Below are 13,144 nucleotides of genomic sequence, written 5' to 3'. Positions count from 1 at the left end.
ATAAATTGATGGGAAAGACCTATCGCATCAACAGCACAATACTGAGAAGATGTGGTAGGATGGTTTCCAATTGATCACTATTATGTTAATTTTCTTTTTCTTAGTTGAGCACATATTATAGTGCCCTTGCAGTAGCAGATTATAGCTTGGCCCTGACGAATGCCAGTGATACTTCACAATAAGGCAGAAACATGTTGGCCCTGTATAGATCTTTGTCTTGATTTCTACCAAGCAAGTTAGACAGTGATTCTTTCACACTGTCAGTCCACTATTTTTAATCTGACGTCCAGGCAAACACTAAAGGTCTTTGTTTGCCTTGATAGCCATTTTAATGCACTTATCTTTTTTTGAATTTCTTGCACTGCACATATCAGTCCCACTATCAGGACTTACAACTGTGGTAACCATACCTTGGTCTTGTGATGCATTGCTGATATCTAACTGGGTGATTGCACACAGACCTGGTTTTGGAAGTCCTAGATGATGAGGCTCCGCCATCAGGTGGGCTGATAGGACTTAATCAGCAACAGTTGATAGTCCTTTTTTTTAATTACTTTCTGTGCAAACTTTACCAGTGTTAATTGGTATATCTCAGCTCTACTTGACCTACAGGCTTTGTTGTTATTTAGGTAGTTACACAGGGGGTATTAGCCTGTTTGGTCATTAAACACCTCCCTCGGACCCTCTCTTACGAGTTGTTATGATAATATAATTTTAAACTTCATCAAAATGTATTTATCTTCCATTACTTTTACTGCCTCAACGGACTCATTATAGCCCCTTGCATGATGACCTGTATTAAGGATTCAGGCTACTGTTGACATAACAAAACTTTCTTTGATTACCTGTCCGTTAAGCAATTGCTTGTTTTTATTTCTACTGTTGTTGTGCTTTATCTTTTATGGCAATCTAGCCGAAATAAAGATTTTGATAAAAATTGTACATTCCATAGAAAGAACACGACCCAGAACTACTGAATAGAAAAAAAGGTGTTTCCTTGAAGAAAAGTCATGTGGTCAGTTGAAAAAGGAGAAAGCTTACTCACCTGTGATCAAGGCTCCCAAGAGAGTTGAAACGTGTCAGGTTTATAAAGTGAACTGCTGCACACTCCGAAGAAAATTAACACATGAAATTCTTTAAATGGATTTTCTTTGTGAAGAGAAGTGCAGTTTATGTTTAAATGAGTTTCTTCATGCCCATTATGTCAAAGCCACATACATACATACATACATACATACATACATACATACCATACATACATACATACATATATATATATATATATATATATATATATATATATATATATATATATATATATATACATATACATATACAGCATAGGAATATGTTTTGTTTATACTTCTACCCTCCATCCTCTATTTGTGCTAATTCTTTAAAGTACACAAACAAAATAAAGGCTTTCTATTCTGATTCAATCCTATGAATCTATGAAATATACAATACCGGAGAAGAAAATGAGTTAGTTACCTGTAACTGTAGATCTCCAATATTGCTATCTTTCATAGATTCACATGCAAGCCACCCTCCTCCCCTGAGAGGCACCCCTTATAGCTTGGAATTTATTTCCCACTTGTGTTTTGGAAATCTGAAGGATTCAGCCTCTCCTGAGAGTATTCTAGAGTGTGCTATCACCTTATTCGCTGAAGTATGGTTCTTTTTTGTAAAGGACATAGGCTATTAAAGTGTTTGTTCATTCCGTTATAGCCTATAATAGTGATGCATACTGCTTTATTATGGTATGTGGGACTCTCAATTCGGGAATGATTCAAGCGTGTGAATCTATGAAAGATATCACTACTGAAGAACTACAGTTAGAGGTGAGTAACTCATTTTCTTCCTGGGTGTTTTCCTCAACACTAGGCACTGCACACAGTTGTGCTCAATGTCTAATTTATTGAAACAGTCTGCTGCAGTTATGGCCAGGCAATTTATGGTGCTTTTGGGCTTCAATTCGTCTCACAACATAATAGTTTTGTAGTGTGGACTCTGCAGGAAGGACAGGATGTGCCCGCCATTTACCAGGGACTATTACGACTCTGATTTCTAAAAATAAGTTGCACGCTGTTCAACTTGTATGTGAAACCGCTAGCTGCTGTAGTTAGACAATCTGGCTTAACCATGACATCTTACGCCGATGACACTCAGCTAGCGGTGACACTCAGTGGGGACCCTGAGGTGACTGCCCCCAGGTTTCGCGCAGGGCTTCTTGCCGTGGCGGACTGGATGCGTATTAACTGTTTACAGTTAAACGCCAAGAAAACCGAAGTCCTGATTTTAGGAAAGCAAGCGGAATTGTGGGGAGATCAATGGTGGCCTCCTGAATTGGGGGTGACTCCCATTCCAGCGGCCGAAGTGAAGAACTTGGGGGTCTGGCTGGATTCCAACCTTTCTTTTACCAGCCACACTAAGAAGATCGCAGCCACCTGTTATGGGATTCTGCGAGGACTGAGACCTGTCCTCAAATTCTTCGACCCCCCTACTCGGCAACTGGTGGTCCAAGCCTCCATTCTTTCCCGGCTGGACTACGGGAGTGCTCTGTTGCTCGGCGTTAATCAGGCCGAGGCGACTAGACTGCAGAGGGTGCAGAATGCCGCTGCGCGGGCCATTGTAGGCCTCCCGAGACGGTGCTCTGTATCGGCAGTCCTGACCTCCCTGCACTGGCTGCCGGTCAGACAGAGAATCAAATTTAAGGCACTCTGTCTGACATTTAAGATCTTGAAACTCTCGTCTCCTCCCGCCCTGATGGGCCTTGTTTCCCCATATGTCCCCAGGCGGTCTCTCAGGTCGGAATCCCTCTATCTAGCGAACATGCCTAGATTTAGACTGAGTAGGATAGGAGGTCGCTCTTTTCGTGTCATGGCGGCTGGACTATGGAACTCCCTTCCTGTCCATATCCGTGCCCTGAATAGCCTGACTCTCTTCAGACGGGCGATTAAGACCCATCTGTTCACCTCCGTTAACTAATTTCCTCTTCTCAGCGGCGGTCTGTTATGTTGTGGTACTTGATCAGGCGCCAGGACGCCCCTTCGCTGGGGCAGCTATGCGCTGAATAAAAGTTATTAACATAACATAACATAACATAACATATCAACTTCTTGGATATGCAGGTGGCCAAGTATGCTTTCTGTGGTTCCCAGGAACAAATCACAAGAAAATTATTGGTGATTTTGACAGACACTTCAACTGTGTTCTCTGCATTCTTCAGCTATAGCACTGCCTGGTTCTTCCCCGTGAAGCACAGGACATCTGAATGTGGGCTGTCAAATTGAACATTGGTAATTTGCGATGCTTTAGGAATGACAGGATGGACCATCTCAGCAGGAAGAGGAAGACTTCACCTCCAAAAGACCTTTGAGCTTTTCAATTCAAGCACTAAAGAGAACAACGTATGGATTTCCAGCTCTTTGTGTGTTTCACTGGTACAGAGAAAGGCTGGATCGTGCTATGCATGCATAAAAATGTTGCTCACTGGCCAAGGAGGAGCTCCCTGAAAGCCTATAGGTCCATTCCACCGGGGCAAGACTGCCACAATGGTGCTGTCAAAGGGCAGGGTGAGCAGGGACTCTTTGTTAAGTACATTTACCAGCCTGCAACATGGGTCTCAAGTGGACATATTTATCAAGCACTACTCCTTTGACAGCCTGGTCTGGAGAGAGGGACATAGCCATTTCACCTGCTCTGTCCTGCAAGACTCTTTGGTTTGAGTCAATTCTTCTGTCCTTACACCATTTGGAAGGTACTGCTGTCAGTTCTGAAGATGGGGAATCTGAAGTTAGAGGTTTTCATCAGAAGAACAAGTTGCTTACTTTTGATTACGCTCTTTAACCACAGATTCTTCACTGCACTCCCGCCTTTCTGTTCTGTAGAGGAGACATCTGCACTGCTATACTAGTCAGGTTGCATGCTTTGTGAAGCTCTAGTGTAGCAGGGATTCTGCTCCTACACAGAACTGTGCATAGAGACGTAGAACCTCAGTGAATTAGTGTGTCCCAAAACTCACCTTAGTATCCAAAATCCCCTACCAGACTAGCAATCAGTGTCTCATTGGTACTATCAAAACCCCAATGATTTAGACAACCCAGAACATGGATTTAGAACACCTCAGGTAACGTGGAACACATGAACACTCTTTCGTTATACTAACATATCAATCCAGAACGAGGAGTCAATGAGGACACGTGCAAGTTTCAAATGTTTATTTCTAATGCAGTGTTCTCAAACACAGTATCTTAGCTAATACAAGCAAACCTATTATAAAGATCAAGGTTAAAAGCATAGTTACTATTCCATAAAATACAAAGGGTGAAAGCATTTTAAAGTGCTAAAGGAAACCGGTCTAAATAGAACCTCTGTTTACCCTCCCTAGCTATTATATTATATCTACAGAAGGTCTCTTTGGGTTTAGAAGGGCGGGCCCATACCTTTAGGTTCAGTGGAAATTGATCATATCATCTCCTACACCAACACTCTGCTTACGGATATTCATCAAGTGTGTGTCTCCTGCCTTACGCAGTGCAATATCATTAGCGCCTAAAACCAAAGTTGGCCGCAGCTGCATCCATATAATGTCTACTCTGTGCGCTGATCAATTCAAACAATAAGCCCTGTGTTGAGATAACCTTGAAGGCCTCAGCACCCACTGTACAGACATAGCTTACCAAGCAAGACTGATATTATAAGCAAACATGTTATTCTCGTGTAAAGCAAAATACCTAACTAGGCGAAAAGCATTAATAACAAAATGTGTTGTGTGCAGTGGCAGCAGGAAAGGAAAAATGGAGTTTAAAACTCTAACACATGCCAACTTAACACAGTGCAAAGGTTAAACCCATACATAAGACACCAGATTTTAGTTCACATGTTTTAAACCAAATCCTTAATTGCACCTTCCACTCTCTTGAAAAAGGTTTGTAGTCATGCTTCTTTGAGGGTGCCCTTTTAGAGCACCCCTCCATATCTTTTCCTTTTCATTTAACCCCTTCGCTGCGGCCGCGATTTTACAGCTGTAAACAAAAGAACAGGGCAGGGCCGTGACGAACCCCAGCCCGTCATCAGCACACGCCCACCGCGGGGCGTGATGGCTGGGGTTCGTCACCAGCATGGGAGGGGTTAAAGTCCTGGACATAGTTGTAGTACAACTTTCACAAACGCATAGTTGAGCACTTGCTGTAGCTGGCCATTTCCTCTTATTCAGCAAAAGCTGCAGAGTAACAGCATATGTTGACAGCATAGGCAGCATCAGTGAAGCCTTCCAAACTTAATGCAGATGCAAATTAGTCATGTCATGTACAGACAGAACAGTTATGGCACGGTCAGCAGCTGTACAGGCTCACACACAGATTACTCCCCCTCTCCCAATGGAATGAATTACATGAGGATGTGCCAATCGCCGTGTGCTTGACCCACCCCATAATTTTATTGCTATGAGATTTTCAACCATGAGCGTAAACCACTCACAGCATTTCACGTGCAACCAACATCTCCATCCTGGACAGTACATTCTTAGTTATTGCTATAATTCTCAGTCAGCTCTCATCTCGTCAACATAGCTCGCCCATTTTTGTTTTGAAACGGGCAAATCTTCTGGGTGCATACCTCTGATTCAGTTAAGCTGATTTTCTCCATCTTGGACTTGTTTTCCTACTGGTGGCTAGGTCTAACCACCAGGAGCATTATCTTCAGGCCTCCTGGAGATCTAAAAAGGGAACATTTTGTTTGGGGGGGGGGGGTATTTTTGGATCCTTGCGCCAGAGCTGTTCTCTGCCTAGCATCTTATGCAGCAGAAGCCCCCCCCCCCCTCCACCCCCCCGGCATCAGTCCTCGGAGCATCCTTAAAACTTGAAGAGCACCTAAAGAGCAGGGAGTCAATGCCTCCCCCCCCCCCCCCCCCCCCCCAACCCAGCTCCTCGGAGGTAATGACGAGGTTAGTGCTATTGGCCCTGGAGAGACTCATTCTAGTTGTGAGGGTCAGCTGTGAGGGGCCGCTGGAGTCCAAGTCCCTTAGTCCATCCTTTCAGGTCATTAGTCCTTTTGACATTGTCGCTCCTGGGTCCAGTGTCTTTTGAAAGGTCTCTCCCTTGTGTAGGGGTTTTTAAATAGGAATGGAATATTGTAGCGCCCAGGCACCCGTAGCCAATCCTACCAAATGTGACTTCATGTTTTCTCTGGGAAGAGCTCATCTGAAAGTCTCAGTTGTGCCCCTAAACGACACAACTGCCTGATCCCTTCCCACCAAAAATTAAAAGGCGTACCCCTTCTATGTTGACTCCATTAGTCTGAGCTCCCTCCTTTGTTCAAGAGGACCTTGGCTGTTCCAGCCAGAGTATAGAATATCAATCTAGTTGACAGCACAGGTGCAGGTTTCATCACCACCACTTTCCCAGGAACAGAGTGAAGCACTGTTAATTGCCCTTTTGTGTGGTAAAGCCTTTGAATCCTCTTTTGGGGAGCAGAGTAATTGACTTGATCCAGTTGGTGGGACGAAGGCCTGGAATCTGATTATGATCTGATCCAGAGAAATATGACCATCTGAAGTCTCATAAAATGCATATATGGGTCATTGGGGACTGCATATTCAAACTTGTTGTGCATTTTTTCCCCAGTTTGGTACCCTGCTGGACCCTGTAGTAGAGTGAAACTGTACATCTGATAGATACTTCTAGCCACAGGTTCCTTACCTTTGAATTTCTCAGGCGTTAGTCTGGATCCAGAAGATTTTCATGAACAGTACCCCTGCGCACCGGTAGGTAGCGTCGTCCGTACCAGAAGTGGCATCCATGGCACCTATAGAGGCACCCCTGAGGCGCACTGATGTCAGTTCTTTTCATTCAGCACCAACAGGGATGATGAGGAGAAGTGCTCCTCCTTCAGTCACTGTTCACTGGATTTTGTTTGTCTTTTTTTTAATTCTTTTGAGGTTTTGTGCCTCCTAGTGTGGCAAAGATGGCCTCCAGAAAAGCTGGTGTTAAGCCCTGAAGAGCCTGTCAACAACCGGTGACTGATCTGCCTTTTGTTTTCCTGCGGTGCCTCGAGCACGACCACAACCCACAGTCATGCTCTGACTGCTGCGCCATGAATCCTAAAGCCTTACGGTAGCAGTCTCTCAAGCTCATGGTAGCTCAGCAGGCAACTCTATGACTCTCTGTCTCGGTTGGGGTCTTGGGAACTGTCACGGAGTCCATGATCCTCGCCCCACTTTAAATCCTTGGGACATTTTGGTATGTCTCAGTCTCAACATAAGAAGAAAAAGAAGCAGAAGAGGTCTTAGATTTCCACTTGCTCTCGGCTGTCTAGACAAGGGATCGTCTTTTAATAAGTACCCCAGATTTGCCAGAAAGCCCTGCAGACCTACACTATGAATGTCCCCTTATATTGTTTTCAAATGGTCAGTGACTTGCCTCATCCTTGTTGACTTACTTTGTCTTTATCTCCAAGTTCATTAGTTACATTCACTTTCCTTTACTGTCCTCACCCCATCCACCTGCCACCTAGCTCAATTAATGCCCTCCTTTGTCTCATATTGTCACGCATCATTATGATTTGATCGGCCTGGATCCCCTACAATGCCATTGGAAAGCAACCAACAATGAACTGCATCTGAATTATGGGTAGAATGAATTAAACCCAAGCCGGTGGCTCCAACTACCTTGGCGTTTATCCTCTCAACTACAGGCCACATTTTTTTTTACAGATTTATCACTTATGGACTGGGGTGGAAGAAAAGCTGCACAGACATTTTTCAGTTGTTGCTTAGGGCTGTCTGGTATGCCCTGATGGCCTTCTACACTCATGTGTTGCGAAGGACTGTATTATTGAAGATGGGCAACACCAAAGCAGTGTTCTTTGTCCTTAAACAGAGAAGTATCAGTATATATGCTCTCATGGTAAACACGTAGATATGTACCAGTGTGCAAGGTATCTGAGCTTTCTGATCTGCACCGTGCAAGAATAAAGCAGACTGTCTAAGCAAGATGTTCATACATGGCAACCATCAAATACTGTTATTTACATCCAAGGGAAACTATTTTGCTTCTTCAATTAAATATTATATAATATCAAATAAATAACATATTGAAAAGTGGGGTCCCTTGAGAAACATTCTTCATAGTTTGAAGTAGAGTTCTAGTACACTATCCCACAGTGGTGCTTGCCTTCCACTCCCTCCCCAAGTATTTCTTGTCAAGTTTTAAAGTAAATAAAGTTTGACTTGACAATGTACCCTTCTGGTCTCTCCAATTGATTACACGCATGCTTTTTTATTTCTGCAATCATGCCCTTCGCTCTCCAGAACAAATCATTTGTGCTTATCGGTTAGTTGTGAAGGTCATAGCACTCTAAATCAATTTAAGTGATGCAGTCTGTTTTTAGACCCCGCAGCCACAACTAGCACTGCTCCTAAACACACTCCATGTGAAGAGGAACCACAAAAGTCAGCAAATTAACCTATGTAAATTAACCTCTCTGGTAGCTTGGCACAAAGCAGACAGACTTAGCTTGGAAGCAATGTGTAAAGTATGTATGTACCACACAAGCAGTAAAAAAATGTAAAACACAACAAAAGAAAAATCCCAAAACCATTTGGAAAAATACAGTACAAGTAAATAAATAAAAAACACAACAATGAAAATCCATTCAGTAGAAGAAAAAGATTTTACTTCTCATAGTTTTAGATAAAAATAGAACGAAGAAGCACTCGCTGTCATCTGGTCACGCTAGGCCTGGGGAAACCACATGTTCAAGCGAACGCAATGGGGTGGTGGTCAACTGCAGGGACCCGTTTAGTTCCTCTGTAGAGTTGCCTTCTCAAGTCCAATGTGAAGAGCTGCTTTTGAGGAGGCCGCGAGAAGGAGGTTGTGCATGTTCTTTACTGCAGCTCGAAGGGCTGATCATCGCTGGAGCTTCACGTTGGTGTATCGTTGCAAATAGTTGCTGGCATGAACTGCAAGTCTTTCGATTGCCACAAATCGTTGCAGCCAGTGTGAAGAGCAGGTTTCTCTGGAGCTTCGCATTAGCAGTCGATTCTCGGATTGTACAGGTTGCTTTGTAATTGCACAGAGACTAAAATTCGGAATGTTGAACTTTGTTTTGAGGAGGAGTTCACACTGATGTCAGACAAGGGTCCAGGACTTGGGAGACACCTCATGGTATCAGGACTCACTCCAGCGGATCCCAGCAGCAGAGCTGTGCAAGGCCTAGGGAGGCCCAATTTGTGCCGATCTAGCTGGGCAGTTGTAGGGAGGCCCCTGGAAGCTTGTTTTGTATCTATAACTCACACAGATCTGCCAACTGACCCTTGCAGTCATTCTGGGATCAAGGCAAGCATGTTCATTCTTCCGTATTAAGACTGTAAAGGCAGTCTTTCCAACAGCAGAGCAGTACTTCTGATAGAAGGGCAGGCCTTCTGAATCTTCCACAGGTCCATCAGTGTTCTGGTGAGTGGTTGGTTCTGAAGGTCCTATTGTAATACCTGGTGCCAGCCGTTGTGTAGGTGAATTCCCCGACATAACTACAAAACTGGTTCTGGTCTGTTCTTCCCCTGAGTTTGGCTTAAAACTGTCAAGGGGACAAAAGGCAGTGGGGGCCTGGTGTCCGGGTCCTTTGTGTGTGCTCCAGACTGATCCGTTTGAAGTGGAATCAGGGCAGGGTACAGCTCTTCCCCAGTCATTCTGTCAGGGAGACCCTTTCCCCACTCACCTAGACTTCCTTTGTCCCGCTGTCTGAAAGCGACACACAAAGCCCAACAGTGGAGTCATTCACAGTCTTGTGACCCAGGACACTTGCAAAAAGGCACAGTTGGTTTGTGCAAGAAATTTCCAAGTTTCTAAAAGTAGTTTTTTCAAAATTGTAATTTAAAATCCAACATCAACATTAAAAAGAATGTTAAATTACAATTCATTTGAGCGTAAACAGGATCTATCTAGCTGCTCCCAATCTGAAGTTAAAAAACAAGTTGATGGATGGAATGCTTGAATTAATCTCAACCACAGGTAGTCTCTCGGGCTGCATCCCAGTCCATCTTTTTTCGCCCACCAAGCCAGCTCAGTTTGGTCACAGCCATGTGCAAATGATGTCTTGACCCTGTTTCTCATGGGAACTGTCCAGCTCGAACAGCCAGGTCAGGTCATCCCTGAACCGTAACACAAGCAACCCATCATCGGTTTCGCCCTTGTTATGGGCTCTTCAGCTGGGTATAGCGTGGTTCCAATTACACAGTGAGCCCAGGCCCCATTCAGGACATTCTCCAGGGCGCCAAATGTAAAAGCAGCGAGGTGATGGACAGAATTCTTGAATTAGTCTCAGCCACTGGTAATCTCTCGGGCGGCATTCCAATCATTCGTTTTTCACCCACCATGCCACCTAGCTTTTACCAGTGGCACGCTGAACTCTGGGATCTACGTTCCTGTTCAGGGTCCTCCCCCTCTCCCCTGCTTAAGAATAGGAGGTGTGGGGCCAGAAGTAAGACCATTTCATTTTGAGTCTCTAATGGGGTTTATTTTTTGTTTTTTGTTTTGTTTGTGACTCGCAATTAGAGACTTCCAAAATAAAATGTATTAATGTGTCTCAGACACATTAGCAATTCCCAATGGGTTTGCAATTGACCTGCCTCATTATTATTCATGAGGCAGGTCTCAATTTGCGACTCATTGAGAATGGCCAACAACCATGGATGGTGGCCTGCTGGGGACAACAGACTACCCTGTCTGTGTTTGCCTTTAAATAAAGCAACTTTTCTTTTTAATGCAGCCTGTTTTCTTAAAGGAAAAATGAAACCTTTCTATTTCTTTAAGGTTAGACTGTGGTCCGTGGGACCAATGCTTGCTCTTAAACATTTTTGCTACCAGTCACAAAAGGGAAGGGATACCGTTTGCGACTGGCTTTTCACCTGCTTGAAGTAGGTGGTAAACTGCGATTGTTTTGCGACCGCCTTCCGGACGCAAAACAATCGTATATCCCCCAGCGACTCTCCACTAGGTAGTGATGCCCTTAGCATGCTATTCCTAATTGTGACTCGCAAACTCTATTTTGCAAGTCAGTAGTAGGTTACCGACTCGCACAAAAAGGTTGTACATAGAAATGCATCATACATCTAGCCCTTGCTTATAACCACATCACTTACACTTATTTTCAGTTTTCAAACTACTTTATGATAATCAAAGTTCCTCTTGCGATCATCCCTACTTTTCTAGTCTTTTATTTAAACCATTGTCAAACTCCCACTTCACACTGCTTCCCTTTACCCCTTTCTACCCAACCAGGTTACAATTTGTTATTGACTTTTTTCCCTTGACCAATTCAAATGGTACTTTCCATGTAAATCTGTAAGCATAAAGAAACCTCATCAAACCATAATTCCAGTTCTTTCCTGCAGACCTGTCAAGTAGTATGCACTCTTTAATGGCAGGATTGAATGTTGCTCCATTACCTCTGGATGATTTAAAGCACCTGTTATGTCTTTCTTAAACCTATAGCAGCTAAAAATTCTTTCATTTCTCTTGACACCATGTGAGGACTAAGGTCCATAGGTATTCAATCCAAAATTCCCTTGAGACAACATAGTGTTCAGAAAGTCAATAATTGTTTAGGTTTCAATACTGCTTACTATACCCTTCTCAACCTATTGTGAATGCTGGTCCACCAAAACCTGTAGATTGTTACAAGTTCTCTGATGAAATGCCATAAATATCTTGTTTAAATGTTGGTTGGCGTCCTTGTGCGTTGGGGGGAGTTAGGTTGTACATAGCAAATATTGTACTCTAAAGCAACTTGTTATTTTCCTTTCTACCTGTAGTAACTTGCCTTTTAAGTAATTCCCTTCTAATGCACAACAAGGAATATCTTTTTAGGTAGGACGATTCGCACAGGGCATGCTTTTGTAATTACATTTTCATTATTGCTTTTAGACGGTATGTACACATTTTGCAACATTATTTATAATTATTTTTTTTTTTGTAGAGGAGTTTGACTTGGAGACCCCCACTAAGAAGGCAGTTCTTACCAGTGTTGCAGAAGAAGATGACTCTCGATTCAGCGGTGGTGTTCCTCGGCGTTCTGTTAGTAGAATTTACACCAAAAAAAAACTAATTAGCTGAACGGAGAAATCCGAAATCTGCTTTTAAATGATTGCCCTTTTTTTTTAGCACTGGATATATAATGTTTGAACATCAAGCTTAACAAACAGCTTGATTAAGAGAATTCTGCTGGCTGGTTGTCACTCATCGAGTAGGTTGCACTGGGTATATCCAAACTGATTAAAAGCCCTATGTGTCGTAAATCCACGCCATTATTTGTTACCTGCCGATGAGCTGCTTTAAGGTGAAAGGGAGAATAAGGTTAGCAAGTTAATGCCTCCATATTAATGTGAAAGTTATTCATTTTATTAAATGTGATTATGCTGTCGCCTTTATAATGATATACATTTCTGACAAAGCACATAAATGTTGGGGCTGGCAGTAGCGCTATCAGTTCTGTAGGCTATGTATTTATTTGGAGGAATCAAGTCTGTGTTCTGGTTTGACCATTCCTGCAGGACACTAGTCTAAATTAAGGGACATTACTTGGAAATGTAAGGTTTACAGTAAAATGACATTTGCAGTAAGATTTTGGGAACAATGTCCCCCCTTATCCTAACCCCCATCAGAGACTTTTCCAACTCCACATTACATTTAAAACAGATGGTTATTTTCTTTAATCCGCTTACTTGATGTAAATAGACCATTGCATTTCAATTAATTTTTTAATGTGAAAGTATTAACTGTTTTCCCACAAATTTTAAATGACAATACTTTGACATGAAACCATTGAGGGATTTGAATGTTTTTTTGTGTGTATGTCTATAAATAATGAAAATAGCTAACTGTAAATACATATTTTTATGGTTCTTTTGTAAAAAAAATAATAAATATAAACATGAAAATCTGTATACTGGTTTTTGTGAGTTATTTAAAAAAACTAAATTCCGCCATTCGGGTTCGGAAGTGCATCGTAAGAGCTCACTAACGTTTTACTCAAAGGATTTCAAGAAGTCCTCAAAGAACACTGGAAAGCTGTCGAGAGAATCACAGAGAGCAGTGCTTCGCTTTTAACTGCAAAGTGTTTTTTCTCCAGACTTATCTAGTCAAGC

General features: G+C 42.8%; 1 protein-coding gene across 1 annotated transcript in view; it reads left to right on the top strand.

Moving 5' to 3' along the window:
- LOC147733535 (treslin-like) overlaps nt 1-12,941 on the top strand; it is a 542,019-nt gene extending 529,078 nt beyond the window's left edge. The window contains exon 18 of the mRNA XM_086956935.1: nt 11,977-12,941. Within this exon, the coding sequence (XP_086813061.1) occupies nt 11,977-12,113 (137 nt within the window). The 3' untranslated portion in view covers nt 12,114-12,941. The remainder of the gene's footprint in view (nt 1-11,976) is intronic.
- The last annotated feature ends 203 nt before the right edge of the window (nt 12,942-13,144 follow it).

The sequence above is a fragment of the Lissotriton vulgaris genome, chromosome 2_1 (assembly GCF_964263255.1).
Source record: "Lissotriton vulgaris chromosome 2_1, aLisVul1.2, whole genome shotgun sequence".
NCBI lineage: Eukaryota > Metazoa > Chordata > Amphibia > Caudata > Salamandridae > Lissotriton > Lissotriton vulgaris.
Note: the sequence above shows the minus strand (reverse complement) of the source record. Positions and strands in the feature narration are given on the sequence as shown.